Raw genomic sequence first — 15,109 nt, forward strand, 5'->3', positions numbered from 1 at the left:
TGGGCCAAAAGGTCAGGGCCCTGAAACTTTGTCAGCGTGATTATCTAAAGCCACTGGAAAGCACTCCATGTGTTTCAGGGAACAGGTAGACTTTTCATTACACAAAAGCAGCTTTGTTTCTGTATACGTGACGCCTCCTAATTAGAATCAATGATTTTTTTTATTGTCGCTCCCGATAAGCTTGTTTGCCTAGCTTCATTTTCCTAAAACACTTTAAACGTTTCTAAGAAGGGCGAATGTCGGTAGAACACTGAGACAGGCCTTGACCCAGGGCTGTGGTATTGCATGATGTTTACAATTTGTCATCCTTGGGGGTAATTTTGCAAGCTTAAACACACTAAAGGACATATTATAAAGAGCCAGGCAATTTCATTTTGTTTGAATATATTTATGGAAATGGACCAAAAGTGTCCATAGAGGCACATTGTCATTTTTTCCTTGAGTGTGTGCCAGTTCATGACCAAAAGCAAGCATTCAGAGAATAGAAGAGCATTTATGACCACATTGTGTGTATCAAATAAGCTACTTTATGAACAGATGGGGAGTATTGTGTTTCAGGGTCTTAGTAAAACAGCCCTTCACACCAAATTTCTGTGCACAATGGTAGAACTCTCAGTGATTCATTTATAACCTTGCCCTTGATAATGAGCAGATCTCCCTTGAGGGTAAGTGCCTGTGGGACAAGAAGACATCACACATACTCATGGCTTAGAAAGATGACGAGCAGGGGGGAACTGTGCCCCCAAAAACATGTAATTTGGACAAGGTGGGAAAATCTGAGTAATCCACTTGAGATAAGGAGCATTTCCCCAGCAGTGGTGATTGTATGGCAATGGACTCCTTGGAGAGTCAATAAGAAAAAAAAATGGTTGGGCTGGGAAAGATTTAATAAGTTGAAAAGCAAGTTATAGGAGCCAGCACTGGAAAGAAAAAAAAAATAAATGGTCTTTAAAGCTCTTTGATGAGACCAGGTCGCCACTCACAGAAAGCTCCAAGATCAAGATTGAAATGTGTTTTCTTTTCAAGGAGATACAGAAAACAGGGGTAAGTCAGAGAAGAAGCAGGGGGCACTTCTAGTTCCTTGTGTTAGATACTATACTCTGTGTTCACCAATACTCTGTGTTTAAGTGTCCTCCTAGACACACAGGAAGACCACTCTTTCCAACTGTGTTTGCAGTTAGCTGAGGTCATGTGACTGAGTGCTACCGAATGGGATAAGAAAAGTCAAGCCTGTCACTTCCATGCCTGGCTCCTAAAACCTCTCCACAATCCTCAACAACATCTCTTTCACCCTAGACTCAGATTGCAGAGCCATTAGATTGAAGGATCCTGAGTCACTATACAATCATAAAGAGTTAGCCATATTAGAACAAAAACAAGAAATAAACTCCTATCATAGCAAGCCACTGAGATTTGGGTTAAATTATTTTAATGTATTCCAATAGTACTCCCTTCTTATCATTTGCCTTTTTAAATATCATATTACTGCCCAAGAGTATCTTTCATCTCATTCCTAAGCAGAGTGATCTCAGAGACCATCAAGAGCAATGGAAAAATTAATTTGTTTTCAGATCATAAGAACACAGGTTACCTAAAGAAAACACGTGGCCGGCATCATTTTCTGAGGAGCCAGAGAGAATAAACTGTTCTTTTCTTTCCTATGAATTCACACAAAATCATTTTATTTCTTTATTTTTAAATTTTTTATGGGAAATTTCAAATCTTCACACAGTGCAAATAACAGAATAATAAACCTCTATGTATCCATCACCTAGCTTCAAGTGTGTGTGTGTGTGTGTGTGTGTGCATGCATGTGTGCACATTTGAGGTCTACAGTAGGTTAATCATTGGGCCACGTGCTGTGGGTAGGATTCAAAGGTGAATAATTAATGATCTTTGAATATGTAGTAGGAAGAAGAGAGTCTGAATCTCAAATCCCAGAAATTACTTAGCTCTGAGGGTGATAGTGCGAATTAAAGTAACATAGTAGCTCAGAATTCGTGTAACATAGTCATTTTCTTTCACCTCCATTTCTCTGAACAAGTCTTTGGTCTAAGGAAGAGGTTTAATACTTTGCTTCTCGTTAAAATGTAGATACCCTTGGGAGAGCCAGCACACTGAATCTTTTCTCAGCTGTTCACCATTATATGTATGAATTTCTCTTTCCTGCAGTTCTTTCCCAAAAGCAAGCCTAAATTCTATGGAGAGGAAAAATAAGGAGCAAGGCATGGGGCCTGTGAAGCAGCATGGAAACTCTGAGGGAAGAAGGCAGTAGGGTTCACCACAAATGAGATGAAAGACAAATTTCTATTTCAGAATTTTCTTTAAGGCCAAGTCCTCCATTTTTGCTTCATTACAACTGTTCTCCCAACCCCAAATCCATTCTCTTGGCTAATAAATCACCATTTGCTCTTCGGGGCAATTTTCATACTAGACACTGGGACTAGGGATGGGGAAAGACAGTGACAAAAGAGAGTCAGTAGTAACAATATGTCTCGGCCGGGCGCGGTGGCTCAAGCCTGTAATCCCAGCACTTTGGGAGGCCGAGATGGGCGGATCACGAGGTCAGGAGATCGAGACCATCCTGGCTAACACGGTGAAACCCCGACTCTACTAAAAATACAAAAAACTAGCCGGGCAAGGTGGCAGGCGCCTGTAGTCCCAGCTACTTGGGAGGCTGAGGCAGGAGAATGGCGTGAACCCGGGAGGCAGAGCTTGCAGTGAGCTGAGATCCGGCCACTGTACTCCAGCCTGGGCGGCAGAGCAAGACTCCGTCTCAAAAAAAAAAAAAAAAAAAAAAAAAAAACAATATGTCTCATCAAAAATACATGCAACAGGCCCAATACCCAGGCCCCTATTTAAAAATGAAAGCACTTTCAAACAAACATTCTAAAACACAGAAAAGAAAACTGTCTGGTGAGAGAAGCCTGAGAATCTGCCTCATCAATTTTAAAAGCAAGGATCCAGGACCAATCAGATGCCCTCTCTAGAACATTCTGAATGCCTGAGTCCACTGACCTGGGCCTTTGGCTGTGCTCTCCGGTCAACAGGCAAATGACTCTACAAACTTGGGTGGCTCAAACCCAGGGGAGGGCTCGTGCTGCCAGAGAAAGAAGCTCAAGTAACAAAAGGCAAGTCTTCCTTTCAAGCTGCCTTCCCCAGTCTAGAGAGACATGGGGTTCTATGGTGTTCAGGACTGAGTCACTGGGAACGGGTGCCATTTTGATGGGAATTGATTTAATTTGTTCTCCTCTAAACAGCTCAAGCATTTCACTCTGTTCTGTATTAATTCAGTCTGAGCAGAAAAAAAAATTCCAAAGTAAATCTCAGCAGTGAAGGAAAAAAATCTTGAAAAGGCTGACAAACTCAGCATAATGAGCACCAGTCCAAACCTTTGTTTAACAGTACAATACTTCACTCTCTTTACAGATTATAAAAGGAAATATTTAACTAATGGAAAGCTACTCATACTTAGGATAATGCATGCAGCCTCTGTCCACATCTTAATCATTCTACATAATTGATCAAATAACTCTGGTCTCTAGTCTTCCCCAGATTTTTAATTGTTTTCTTTAAAGTCCACAACAGAAAATGCTTTCATGCTAGACTGCATTGACGTGTTTCCCTAGCTGATCACTTGGCGTAAGATAAACGTGTGTTTCATATGATAGCTGCCAAGGGATATGTTTTAATGAGGAATTAAACTATAAACTTTAAGAGATAATGGAGAAGGCCTGGGGAAGTCAAAGTTTCATTTCGCATCCACTGAAACACAGTGCTTGCTACCTAAGTGATGCTACCCTCCTAAGATATTTTTTATTGACTACATTTGCATTTATATTAACTAGGTTTCCAATTCTTAAAAATGATCCCTATTTGGTAGTATAAGTCCTTCATGACTTCTTCCAGCCTCACTTCCACTACTACCTAGTCTTGGACCATCAAACTACTTGAGAATTGTTTCTCCCTCTGTGCTCTTTCATACTCCTGTGCTATTTCATATGGTGATGTGCAGGCTTAAATGGCCTCCTTTCCTTTCTCTGTAAGAATTACTGTCTTCTTTCAGGATGCAGTTACCTCCTCTAACAAGCCTGCCCAATCTCTACAGGCATACTTGGGAGCTTCTTCCCCTAGTTTTCCCATTAAAAGTTTGCATAGCCATATATCACAGCCCTTGTTTTACTGTTTACACAATTGTCACCCCAATAGATTGTCAGCTCCCAAAGAGAATGTCTCATTTATTTCTGTACCCCCCAGATAAGGTACATGGTTTGCACTCAGTGATCAAATGAATGAATGAACACACAATGAGTGAACACATCAGGACACATACTATTTGGGTAAGGTAACTATACACCCTAATTTTTTTCAGGACAATCCTGATTTAGACTGACGTTCTAGTGAGACAAACCCACTTTCACTCTCAAAAGTGTGCTGATTTGAAAAATAAAGTATATGCTCACCCTAATTTTACAGCATTAGGGTATATATTTACCCAAGCATATTGCTCCTGCCTGCCCAGAAGCTGGTCATATCATGTTCCAATTTCTCAACAACTTTTTAAACTAATCATTTAAAAAATTATTCAAAATTCTCCTTCTAACAAATTAAGCATTCTCCCTACTCAAGCTCTGTACCTGTGGCCCAAGAAAAGGAAAATAAATACTGTGTTGTAAAATGAAAACACACAGGTTTCATTCTACTTTCTCACCAAGTTCCTATCTACACCAACCTCCTATATGAGCGATGACACCTATTGGACAGATTGGTCTCCCCTCTGGATGAAGGACACAGGCTTCCCAGAGTTAGAGCAGACGTAAAATCAAGCCTTCCCTACGCAGGCTCTGGGTTAACCAACCACAGATCCACCGTCCAGGGTTACAACAAGCATTGTTGTATTGACAGCTTAGAAGCCCTGACTCAGCAATTACAGTAGAAACTAATAAATTTGCCTGGAAAAAAAAAAAAAAAAAAAAAACATCTCTTTTCCAAATCATTCTACCCAGAACTTGAAGAAAACATTTCTGAAAGATCAAAGAGAATCAGATGACCTCTTCTTTTTGGAAAAATAAATGTGTTTGGTCTTTCACTCTACACATTCAAATTCCATCTGGACCCAAAAATGACAACACGACCAATCAAAGAAAAGGCAATCAAGAAATACTCCAAAGGTCACAAAGGGTGTTTCTAATATATTGCCAAACTAATTTTCCACACTGGTGCAGTCTGAAAGAACCGAGAAAAACACATTTTAGAATCTATATATGAACAAATCTCCAAAGGTTTGAGATACATTCCCTTAATCAGATCATTTATGAAAAGATTTACATAATTCTTTCTAATTTTAAAGACATTATTTCAAGGCATGAAATTAGAGAAAAACCACAAAACAAATATGAACTAAAAGGAATATTAACCATCATGTAGTTAATGATTTTGTTTAATGAGGATAAAGCCTCAAATATTTAACCTCTTAGGGTTGCTCTCATTATCTATTGTTTTTCATTAATCCTAGAATCACAGGGCAAAGAAACATAAACCACGATTAGCTTTGAAATGTTTGCCCAAATCTGCTATGAATTTATTTTCAGGACAAAGTTCATGAAAGGTCAGTTCCCCAGGTAAACTGAATTAAATGCTTTCTAAAGGGAAACCAAATTAAACCTTTAACCAAATGGCAGGTTTCTAAACTGTGTTTTGGGATATGAAATCCAGTTTGACAGATGCCTTATAGACTGTGGTCAATGCCCCATCTAATGAGGATTTCTGTGGTTTCGTTTTTACCTATACTAAGGGATTTGTAATTTATGGTGACATATATGTGTCTACAGTATGTTGAACATGTGCTTACATAGATAAATATGTTTGTATCTCTTACATAAAATTGCTGGGAAAGAAATCTTAAGATTTGGTTTTATTTTTTAAATCATGGAGTTTGCTTTTAATATCTGACAGACCGATGCCTTGTGGGATATGACTTGGAAGCTACACTCACTCTGATCTTTACCAGATGTTCACTGGTGGTGTTTCAGCCTCAAGAGACAAAGAGGATATTAATGTTAATTTTATTTATTTAATCACATCAGGCAGATTTGATAAAAGAGAAAATTCAATATTTTGGTAATTTACCAACTCTTCAGAAATGTCCATAGTAGCAAAAGTGTTTTGAAGATCATTTTCTATTAAAAGCTGAAAGTCTGCATTGTGTTTGGAAGAGAGAACACTCTATCTTACCTTTAAAAATGGGAACAGTGTGACAAATTTTCCAGCTCCACTGCTAAATGAAGGAGGCAAGGAGGTGGTGACAACGTATACATGGTTCAGTGCAAGACTCCTCCCAAACTTTGACTAATAATTGTAAAGAAAGAGACTCTGAACGTGAAATGGACACTCAGTTGAAAGCCTTCTGACACTACCAATCACTCTAATATCTTATCTTGTCTCTGAATTTTATTACAAGAGAACATTAAACTACCCTAATCACTGTCAGGCCATTGCTAATAATGTAGAGATTACTGTCAGGCCATTGAGAATAAGTAGACACATACTCTCTACTAAACACTGCATCCCTGCATCTTAACAGAAGTAACCGGGTAGGCTTTTATTTATCTAGCACTAATGTCAAAACTGGAAAACTTTTGCAATACTGGTTATCAACCTTGAGTGCTCATTAGAATCACCTTGGAAGCTGCATCCCAGGTCAATTACATCACAAATTTTGAAGATGGGACCCAGGTAGGGGTACTTTGTAAAACTCCCCAGATGATTCCAGTGTTAGCCAGGGTTAAGAACTGCAGCCTCAGAAGCTCTAAGTATGGAACAGCTAAATAACTTAACAGTCTTGGAAAAATCAATTTCTCTGGGCTTTGTTCTCATCTAAAAAAAATGATATGGGTGGAAAGAAATTGGAATGTGATAGTAATTGGCTTTCATTTATTTTTAGATAAAAATATATCCTTATAGCTATGAAATATTTCAAATAGGCAGTAAAGCATACCAAATATTACAACAGACACCTATGACACCTATATTACCACCATCAAGTTAAAATAACAGTATTTTGCCATATCTGTTTCAATTCTCTCTCTGGAAAAAAAGAAAGTAAAATCCTCACATCCCATCTCTTTCTATTTCTTTCCTTTTAAGAGGTATCCACTATCCTAAAGTTACTAATTACCCTGCCCACATGATTTTACTGTTTAATCACATAATTATTTATCTATTGTATAATATTGCCCGGTTTGTGTTTAAATATACATAAATTGTATTAATACCATATACACCCTTGTGCACATATTTTTTTCACTCAACATTGTTCTTTGAAATGTATCCATGTTAATAGATATATATGTAATATATGTATGCATATTTTAATTTTAAACTCCTTTATAATATTTCATTAGGAATAAGCCACAGTTTATTGACTTATCTATGGACAGTTATGTTATTTACACTTTTTTGAGAAACAAAAGCAATAAACACCTTTTTTCATGTCTCCCTGCCACCATATACAAAAGCTTCTCTAGGGTAGGCACCTTGACACAGTTTTATTGGATAGACTCATCTTCAACGTGACTAGGTATTACCAAATTGATCTCCAAAGTGGTTACACCAATTTACTCTCTCCAACAATGTTAAAGTATATCCACTTCTCCATACCCTTATTGATACTTGGTATTATGATAATTTATCCATTGTTGCCAATATGAGGATTATGAAGTGGCGATTAAGAATTATGCTTAGATGATATCTTCCTAAGGTCCTTCTGGTCATAGACCACATCAACACCAAGTCTTATCAAAATAAAAGTGAACGTGAAAAAGCTCTTCCACAGCTTACAATGAATTTACATTTCCTCAAGACATGTCTTAGGAGGCCAAAGCTGGCCTGTGAAGCCATACATCAGGCCATAAAAGAGGAATGGGGACATGGTTCCAGCTCTGTATTTATTTTCTTGAAATCATAATCCAATGTTACTTAAAAAGCACCACTGCCCAATATTCAAGCCAAAGCAAATACTCTGGATTTTGCCAGGCAAAATGCCTGTGGAGAAATGAGTCAATTCATACAAAATTCAAAACTGGTCTTTGGTCAGTGACATTTTCATGAAAATCCGTGGGTGGGTAAAAGTTTTGAAAAATTCCTTTTTGCCATTGGATAAAATTCATCCAGGAAAAATAAAATTTAAGTGGAGACCCACATTCCCCCTAATTCCCTTATCAGCACTTCCTAACCTGCTAGCACAACTGCTTTCAATCACATGTGAAGGCAAGTCATCCGTGTTTCTGATCCTAGCAACAGAACCCTGTGTCCCTCTACTCACTCTGCCCCAGATAGGCAGACAGGCTTTCTCATGAGAAGGACCAACAGACAGAGCATGCCTAAGCTCATTCAGAACACACTCACTGGGCATGTTACCCAGCCACCTCATGCTCTTCAACTTAATAGCAAAAAGATCTACAGTAAAAACATTCTCAGGGTGCACTCTGTTGGAACCATTTACTATGGATACTGTTAGGGATGATTAGTGTACATTTATGGTTTGGGGTTACACTTCATGTTGTCCTTTTAGGAACATGAAACAGGGATTTGGGAAAGGGACAAATTCAGAGACTCCATGACTTGTTCTGACCTGTGACCTTACCATCTCAGAAAAACTTAATAGAATTCCACAGTTATAGCTAACAATGCTCAAATAATTTGATAATTCTGAGATATACCAAGGTTGCAGTTGGTCTAAGCTCAGGAAGATCCAAATAGAGAGATTTAGCACCTAGAAATTACTATAGTTAATAGCAGTGAATGGAGTCAGGTATTTTTAAATGTAATATTGGCATATCCTGGTTTCTGACTAGCTGAGGTCTGCCTGCCTGTCTACAGAGGCCTTTACTTCTCAAGCCCTTTGCCACTGGATAGGAATGTCTCTGCAATCAAGACCAAGCCTGGAAAGAGAGCAGCTGGTTGGGTTTTCCACCGAAGCAGTAAGAAAGAGATCTATAGAAGGGTGGAGTTGGGGGGGAAAAGGAAAAGAACCCATTCTCTTCTTCCAGTAAGTTAACCAAATAATAAATTCACAGCCCTCCCCCAGTTCTGCCACCCAGAATCCTGAATGATGTGAATCCCAGGGTTCTGATAAGTCCAGGGAGTCATGGTCAGAGATTCTGAGAATGCGTTCTCTCATGCATGACATGGAATTTGGCATGAGGGAGGATACCAGTGGCAGCCGCTTACTGTAAGCAAGCTGTCACTGAGTTAGCCCTCTCACACACCCCTATTTTACCATAACTTCCAGAAGCTCTTTGTGCTGCTTGTAGTCATGGTCACCAAACACAATGTGGTCATCATTTCTTTCTTGGGTCAATAAGCTAAGCAAGTGAAAATGACTAACTCTAACTATAATACACAGAAAATAGCAGTTAAATATACGTAAAACAAAAAATGGCCTGGGTCTTACAATTTAGACTGCTCCGAGCCCTGCACTGTATGACAAGCCACAAAAACCAAAGATCACTTCGCATTTCCAAAAGAAGAATGTGGCCATTTTACTTGGCCAAGATCTTGAGCTTTGAGTCAACTACCATCAGATTTTAAATCAGTAGGAGATGAAACATTTTAGTTGTAACAGTTGTATGTGTCTGGACTCCAAGACTATAAATATGCATTTTGCAAAAGGCAGAAAAATACATTTTTTCCAGGTGTATATCTACTTTAAAAACCAGGGTATTCTATCCTTGGATTACAACTTAAAAAGACTGCTAAACTTTCACAGCAAAATTAATTACTGCCAGTTGGCTATCACCCTACAAATCAAGTAGATGACATGTAGCAACATAACAGTTTTCAGAAGACATACTGCCCATAATATGTATGTTTTAGAAGAAAATGAAGGCTTCCTGCTAAAAATATATAGCCCCAGAACTAGAATTGCAGCATTAGTCAGCTCCTAAGAAACCCTGTTTATTATCTGCACTATTACATGTGTAAATAAATGCTTTGTGGTCCTAGATTCGATACACTGTTAAATCACCAATCTGAATTTTATAAAGATTCCATCTAGAAGTGGGGAGTGGGCAGATCAGAGGGAGAGAAATTATCTCCCATACATCCTTAACAATACAATGAGAAGCTATGCATAAGCCTGCAAACATTAACCTATCAGCTTATTATTTCACTGAACTATTTCTATTTTTGATATTCATCATGCACTTCAGCAAAAGTCAACTTTATAAAGTTATATGTCTTTGCAAAGCCTGGGAACAGTAGGAAAATGGGGAAATCCTATTGCACAAAAATTAATTTTGCAATGCAAAAAATATTTTTCTGGATAATTCGAGCCTTTATGTTTATTTCAGTAAAGCCAAATCCAGTAAACTATTTTCAGCCAGGATTAGTCAGAACTAAAAGGTTGGACTGTTTTCCTTCAGAGGCTGAATGTCTTTCCTGCCTGCAATAGGCCGGTGTGTTCCAGAGTAAATGGATTCGCCTTCAATTGCTTGTCTCTTTCTGGCATTTTTAATGCAGAACCCTAGTGACAGAGCAAGGTTTTGCTGTCTGGAAAGTAATTATTCTTTTCACTCATATAACCTGGCATTCTCGCAAGGTATCAGCTTCAGGTTTTCCTTGAGAAAAATCACAATGTGGTGCATAATGTAGTGACAAGAAATGCAATTCCATTCCACAAGAAATTCTTAAAACTCTTTCAAAAATACCTACTGGGCAGTGAAAAAGTGCTTTGAATACTTGCATTATAGCTATCACCTGTTTGGTTTGCTTTTACATGAATCAGAAACCTTGGCCAATCTATAATCAAACATACACATAGTCCAGATTCTTTTTCATCACTGACATACTACAGAAAGAAGGAACTCGGGCTGGGGAACCACAGTACAAATAAATTTCTGTTCAAATTGATTTATATATTTCACATATTTAGTGACCTGCACCATATTCAATATCCAGGGAATACATAGAAATCTTAGACTTCAACTCTAAATGAAATATTTCTGTCCATCTAAACTAATATAAAACATATGTTCTTCTTTTTCCAAGACTTAAGTGAGCTGTCTGAGATTGTGCAAAGCCATCTCATGATCCCAAGGGTGATGCCCTGCTTATAAACCCTGAGGGTTTCTGTGAGGTGTGAAATTGTTGTGAAATCATTTAAGAATCATATTATTCAAAAATAGTACATTTTGCCAAGAAACAGAGAGAGTTCCAGGATGGATGTTGTGAAAGGCAGAGGCGAGGAAGAAAGAGACATCAGGCCCACTTCCCTCAGCACCAAAGGCTTCCCTGCTCTTTCTCCTCATACCGCTCTACAAAATTGCCTCTTAAAATTAGTCAAGATCCTGCGAGATTCTGCTCCTGTGTATCCCCTGGGTGATTTTATGCTGACTATAAATCATTAGCTAGTCTCTCAACCCTGGAAGGTACAGAGTGCAGGCATGTGGATGCATGCCGGAACACTTTTACTAGCCAAGTTGCTAAATGGTGAGTTCCTTTTCAAATACCAAAACCACTCTTCTCCCCATCCCAGTTCTAGCCGGTTATTGGAGGGAAGGAAAAGTCACTGAATATTTGCTTTGGAAAAGAACTAAAGCTTGCTGACGTGCAATCTGTGTCCTTCTGCTCTTGCACATCCATTCACATTAAGGAAATTCATAGTTGGTACCTGGCTGGCATCTCCTTTCCAAGATCACCTGCTGGGATGGATCATGTACCTTTGCAGGAGGAAATATAGAAATGGAGAGCCACTAATCATGGAATAAACCTTCCCCTTCCTCAAGCTGAAGAGGAACCCCATCTCATGGATACCTAGACCACCACGCATGCAAACTCCATACAAGAAGAAAAGGTCCTCTTGTCCCATGGGCCGAGTTGGGAAAAAACACACGTATGCAAAGTAAGCCGGGCCTTCAAGAAAGGCCACCCCTTGCACTTCGGAAACTCACCGTACACTTGTTGGGCTTCTCCCCGGAGTGGACTCTCATGTGGATCAGCAGTTTATAGCGGGCGTTGAAGGGCTTGTATCTTCGAGGGCAACCAGCCCAGAAGCAAGTGAAGTCCTCCCCTTTGCGCTGGTCGATGTGGACCTTCTCGATGTGCCGCACGAGCTCCTCCTGCTGGTCGTACAGGGCGCTGCAGTCGATCCACCGGCAGCAATGCTTGCCCCCGACGTCGTCCATCTCCCCGTCGTCGTCCAGGGCGGCCTGGGGCAAGGCCAGCTGCTGGGCGTGGGGCCCGAGCTCCGGGTGGTGAAGGTGCGGGTGGGCATGGTAAGGGGGTGGAGGACCTTGGGGCGGCGGCAGAGGACGGAGAGGAGGCGCGGGGGGCAGGTCTAGGGCGCTGCCCGGGAACTCCTCTAGGCGTTCGGTCTTGAACAGGCCGGCCGGCTGGCTGTCGGGACCCGGCAGGCCGTGCTGCACCACCATGTTGTTGACCAGGCCTGGCTGGAGGCCGCCGTGCTCCAGCTGTTGCATGCGCTCGTACTCCAGGGCCCCGTCCTCGCCGTAGGCCGGCAGCGCCAGGCCTCCAGGGGTCACCAGCACGCCCTTCTGGCTGCTGGGCACCGGGCACGGCTGGGGAATGCAGCTGCCGCGCACGCCCAGGAAATGCCCGTAGACCTCTGGCTGCGGGGACATGTTGGCCGGGGAAGCCCTCGACCCGTTGATGTAGGCCACCAAGGACGTGGGCGACGTGCGGATGATGGTATTGAAATCTATCCCGATGCCATCCGACAGCGGGGACAGGGACAGTGCTCTCTTCTTAGAGCGGGCCGAGTGGGACCTGGTGGATGAGTGCCGAGGACTAGGGTAAGGAGAGTGGCTATTTTCCATGCCAAAAAGGTAGGATGGCAATGAGTTAGAGACACTATTGCTGGACATGGATGTCCCGGGAGGAAGGCTAAGGAGGTCCCCTAGATCAATGCCATTCTGAGAGCTGTGGTTGGCGGAAAGCGAAGGGAGGGCCCTGTAGCCGTGAGACCACTCCTGCTTCACGCTCGAGGCCGACTGACTTTCCGTCAGACTCAAAGTCGTGGACGCCAAAGACTCACGCGAAATAAGGGACCTGGAACAGCAGCCAGAAAGGAAGGGAAAAAAAAAGATAAACATTTTAGCAGGATATGGATTGCTTAAGAGCTAAAAGAACACTGCATTGACAATCCCTTAAGTATTTCCCCTAATTACGTTCTGTGCTAAACACACATTCTTGGGCTAAGATAAAATCCAAGGCTTCTAGTTCCAGGTAAATAACATCTTACCAAGAAGAACAATAAAACCTAATGCTCACTGAAATAATGTAACAAAAGATCTATTGTTATAAATAATCTTAATACTTTAGTAATAAATAGTCCTTGCTTTATTTTTAAATAACTTTTTCAATATGGGGGAAAAATTAGAGACCAGGGAAAAATTACTGATACCTGTTAAAGCCAACCAAATAAGTACTTGTTAAGCACCTACTGTGTGCAGCACGTTATGACAGGCTTTTCGGGCAATACAAATCTAAATAGAATCCCAGCCTTCAAGTAAAATCTATTTGGGAAAGTAACATATAAACTCATGCTTTATTTGAAAAAAAGTAAACCCTCAAAGTCAAAGGGTTGTCCAGGGGACTTAATAATTTCACAATTTAGTTTCACTGATATTAAGGAATTATCCGGATTTTTTTAAAGATAGTAATTCACATTGCCAGTACTTAGTCACATCAAATCACCCCAAGAAAGGAAAAAAATATAAAAAGCAGCTATAATATATAAAGGAGTAACAAACTGATAACAAGTCATATCTGGAATTAATGCATTGGAGCCATGCAAGATTTAATCACATTTGCTAGCTGGGTTTTTTGTGAACTCTCGTCCTTAAATCCAAGCAGCTTTGGGCCAAGAGCAGATCATTCACTTTCTGTAGTTCACTTTTGCAACAATTCCTCTCCTATTCTTCTTACCCTTTAAAAAACACACCCTATGTCTCACAATATATTATCTGCATATCAAAATGGTTCATAATGTAGCTCTGGTCACTTTAAAATTCATTTTGTTTTACTGTGACATTGTTGCCTTGAAAATAAAAATCACTTCTCAATCTTTTGGCTAATATCAAGTGTGAAAATAATTGAGGAGAAAAGATATGTCCCTTGGATGAAAACTTGCCACAGAGGCAAGACATAACACACTGTATTTCTTGACCGAGACATGTTGTATATCAGAAGAACCTGGCTTATTATATGTACCTGCCTTGACTCTCTACTGAGATCTTTTTTTCTAACAAAAAAGTTAATCACAACAAAACGTTATATAAAACGTGTGTCTTCTCAAAATGAACACATTATTTCCAGCTCTTAAACATCAACCTGTCGCAAAGGAACTGAGGGAAAAGAGAAGCATTTTCATCCCACCTGTTCATCTTACTCCGTTTCACAAAATGGAAGCCACAAACACCATTTCCTACAAGCATGTGATATAGCAAGAAAAACATCTCAGCTCCAAAATGCACAGTACAAGGTGATAACACCATGATCAACGAGATGTTACCATCAAGTGAAGTGATGTTTACCAATGACAAACACAGCAGGAATTTACATCCAGTTGCCCTTGACATAGATTTTCCTCTTGGTCCACATCCTTAAATTCAGGTTGTAGTCTTTTTGCAAGCCCCAAAGTGGTTTGGGAATCATCTAGTTTTTAATTCCCCAAGGACACTTTTCAATTATTTTCCCAGCATACTTAGCAGCATGTGGCTCTTCCTGCAGAGCTCAGCTGAAGGATCCTGGTGATTGGATGTCAAGGGCCTTTTGGTCTCTTCCCCAGCAAGATCCAGGAATTGCTTTCGGACCCAAACTAAATTAGTAGTCCTGCCATATATAAGGCAGAGACAACTGACTGCTTCACACCCGGAGGTTGAGAAGGTTCATAGAACATAAAGAACCAGAGCTTTGGCAGAGCTACATGCCTGAATGGATGCACATTCTCAGGTGCTACAATTGCCTGTCACTGTCATACTGGAGCATATTAGATTGTTAAGTCATGACTAACAGAGAGAAGTATGTTATCCACCTATATATACTTTGCTTATAAAATTGTATTATTTGGTTTCAGGGTAGCCTATAG

General features: G+C 40.2%; 1 protein-coding gene across 9 annotated transcripts in view; it reads right to left on the minus strand.

Moving 5' to 3' along the window:
- GLIS3 (GLIS family zinc finger 3) overlaps positions 1–15,109 on the minus strand; it is a 482,902-nt gene that overhangs the window by 295,498 nt on the left and 172,295 nt on the right. For all 9 annotated transcript variants that reach the window (XR_004177861.1, XM_009188825.4, XM_031654203.1 and 6 more), the window contains one exon: positions 11,952–13,068. Coding sequence is in view for 8 of the 9 variants with exons in the window: in XM_009188825.4 (XP_009187089.3) it covers positions 11,952–13,068 (1,117 nt within the window). In the remaining variant the exon portion in view is untranslated. The remainder of the gene's footprint in view (positions 1–11,951; positions 13,069–15,109) is intronic.

This window comes from Papio anubis, chromosome 13, assembly GCF_008728515.1.
Source record: "Papio anubis isolate 15944 chromosome 13, Panubis1.0, whole genome shotgun sequence".
NCBI lineage: Eukaryota > Metazoa > Chordata > Mammalia > Primates > Cercopithecidae > Papio > Papio anubis.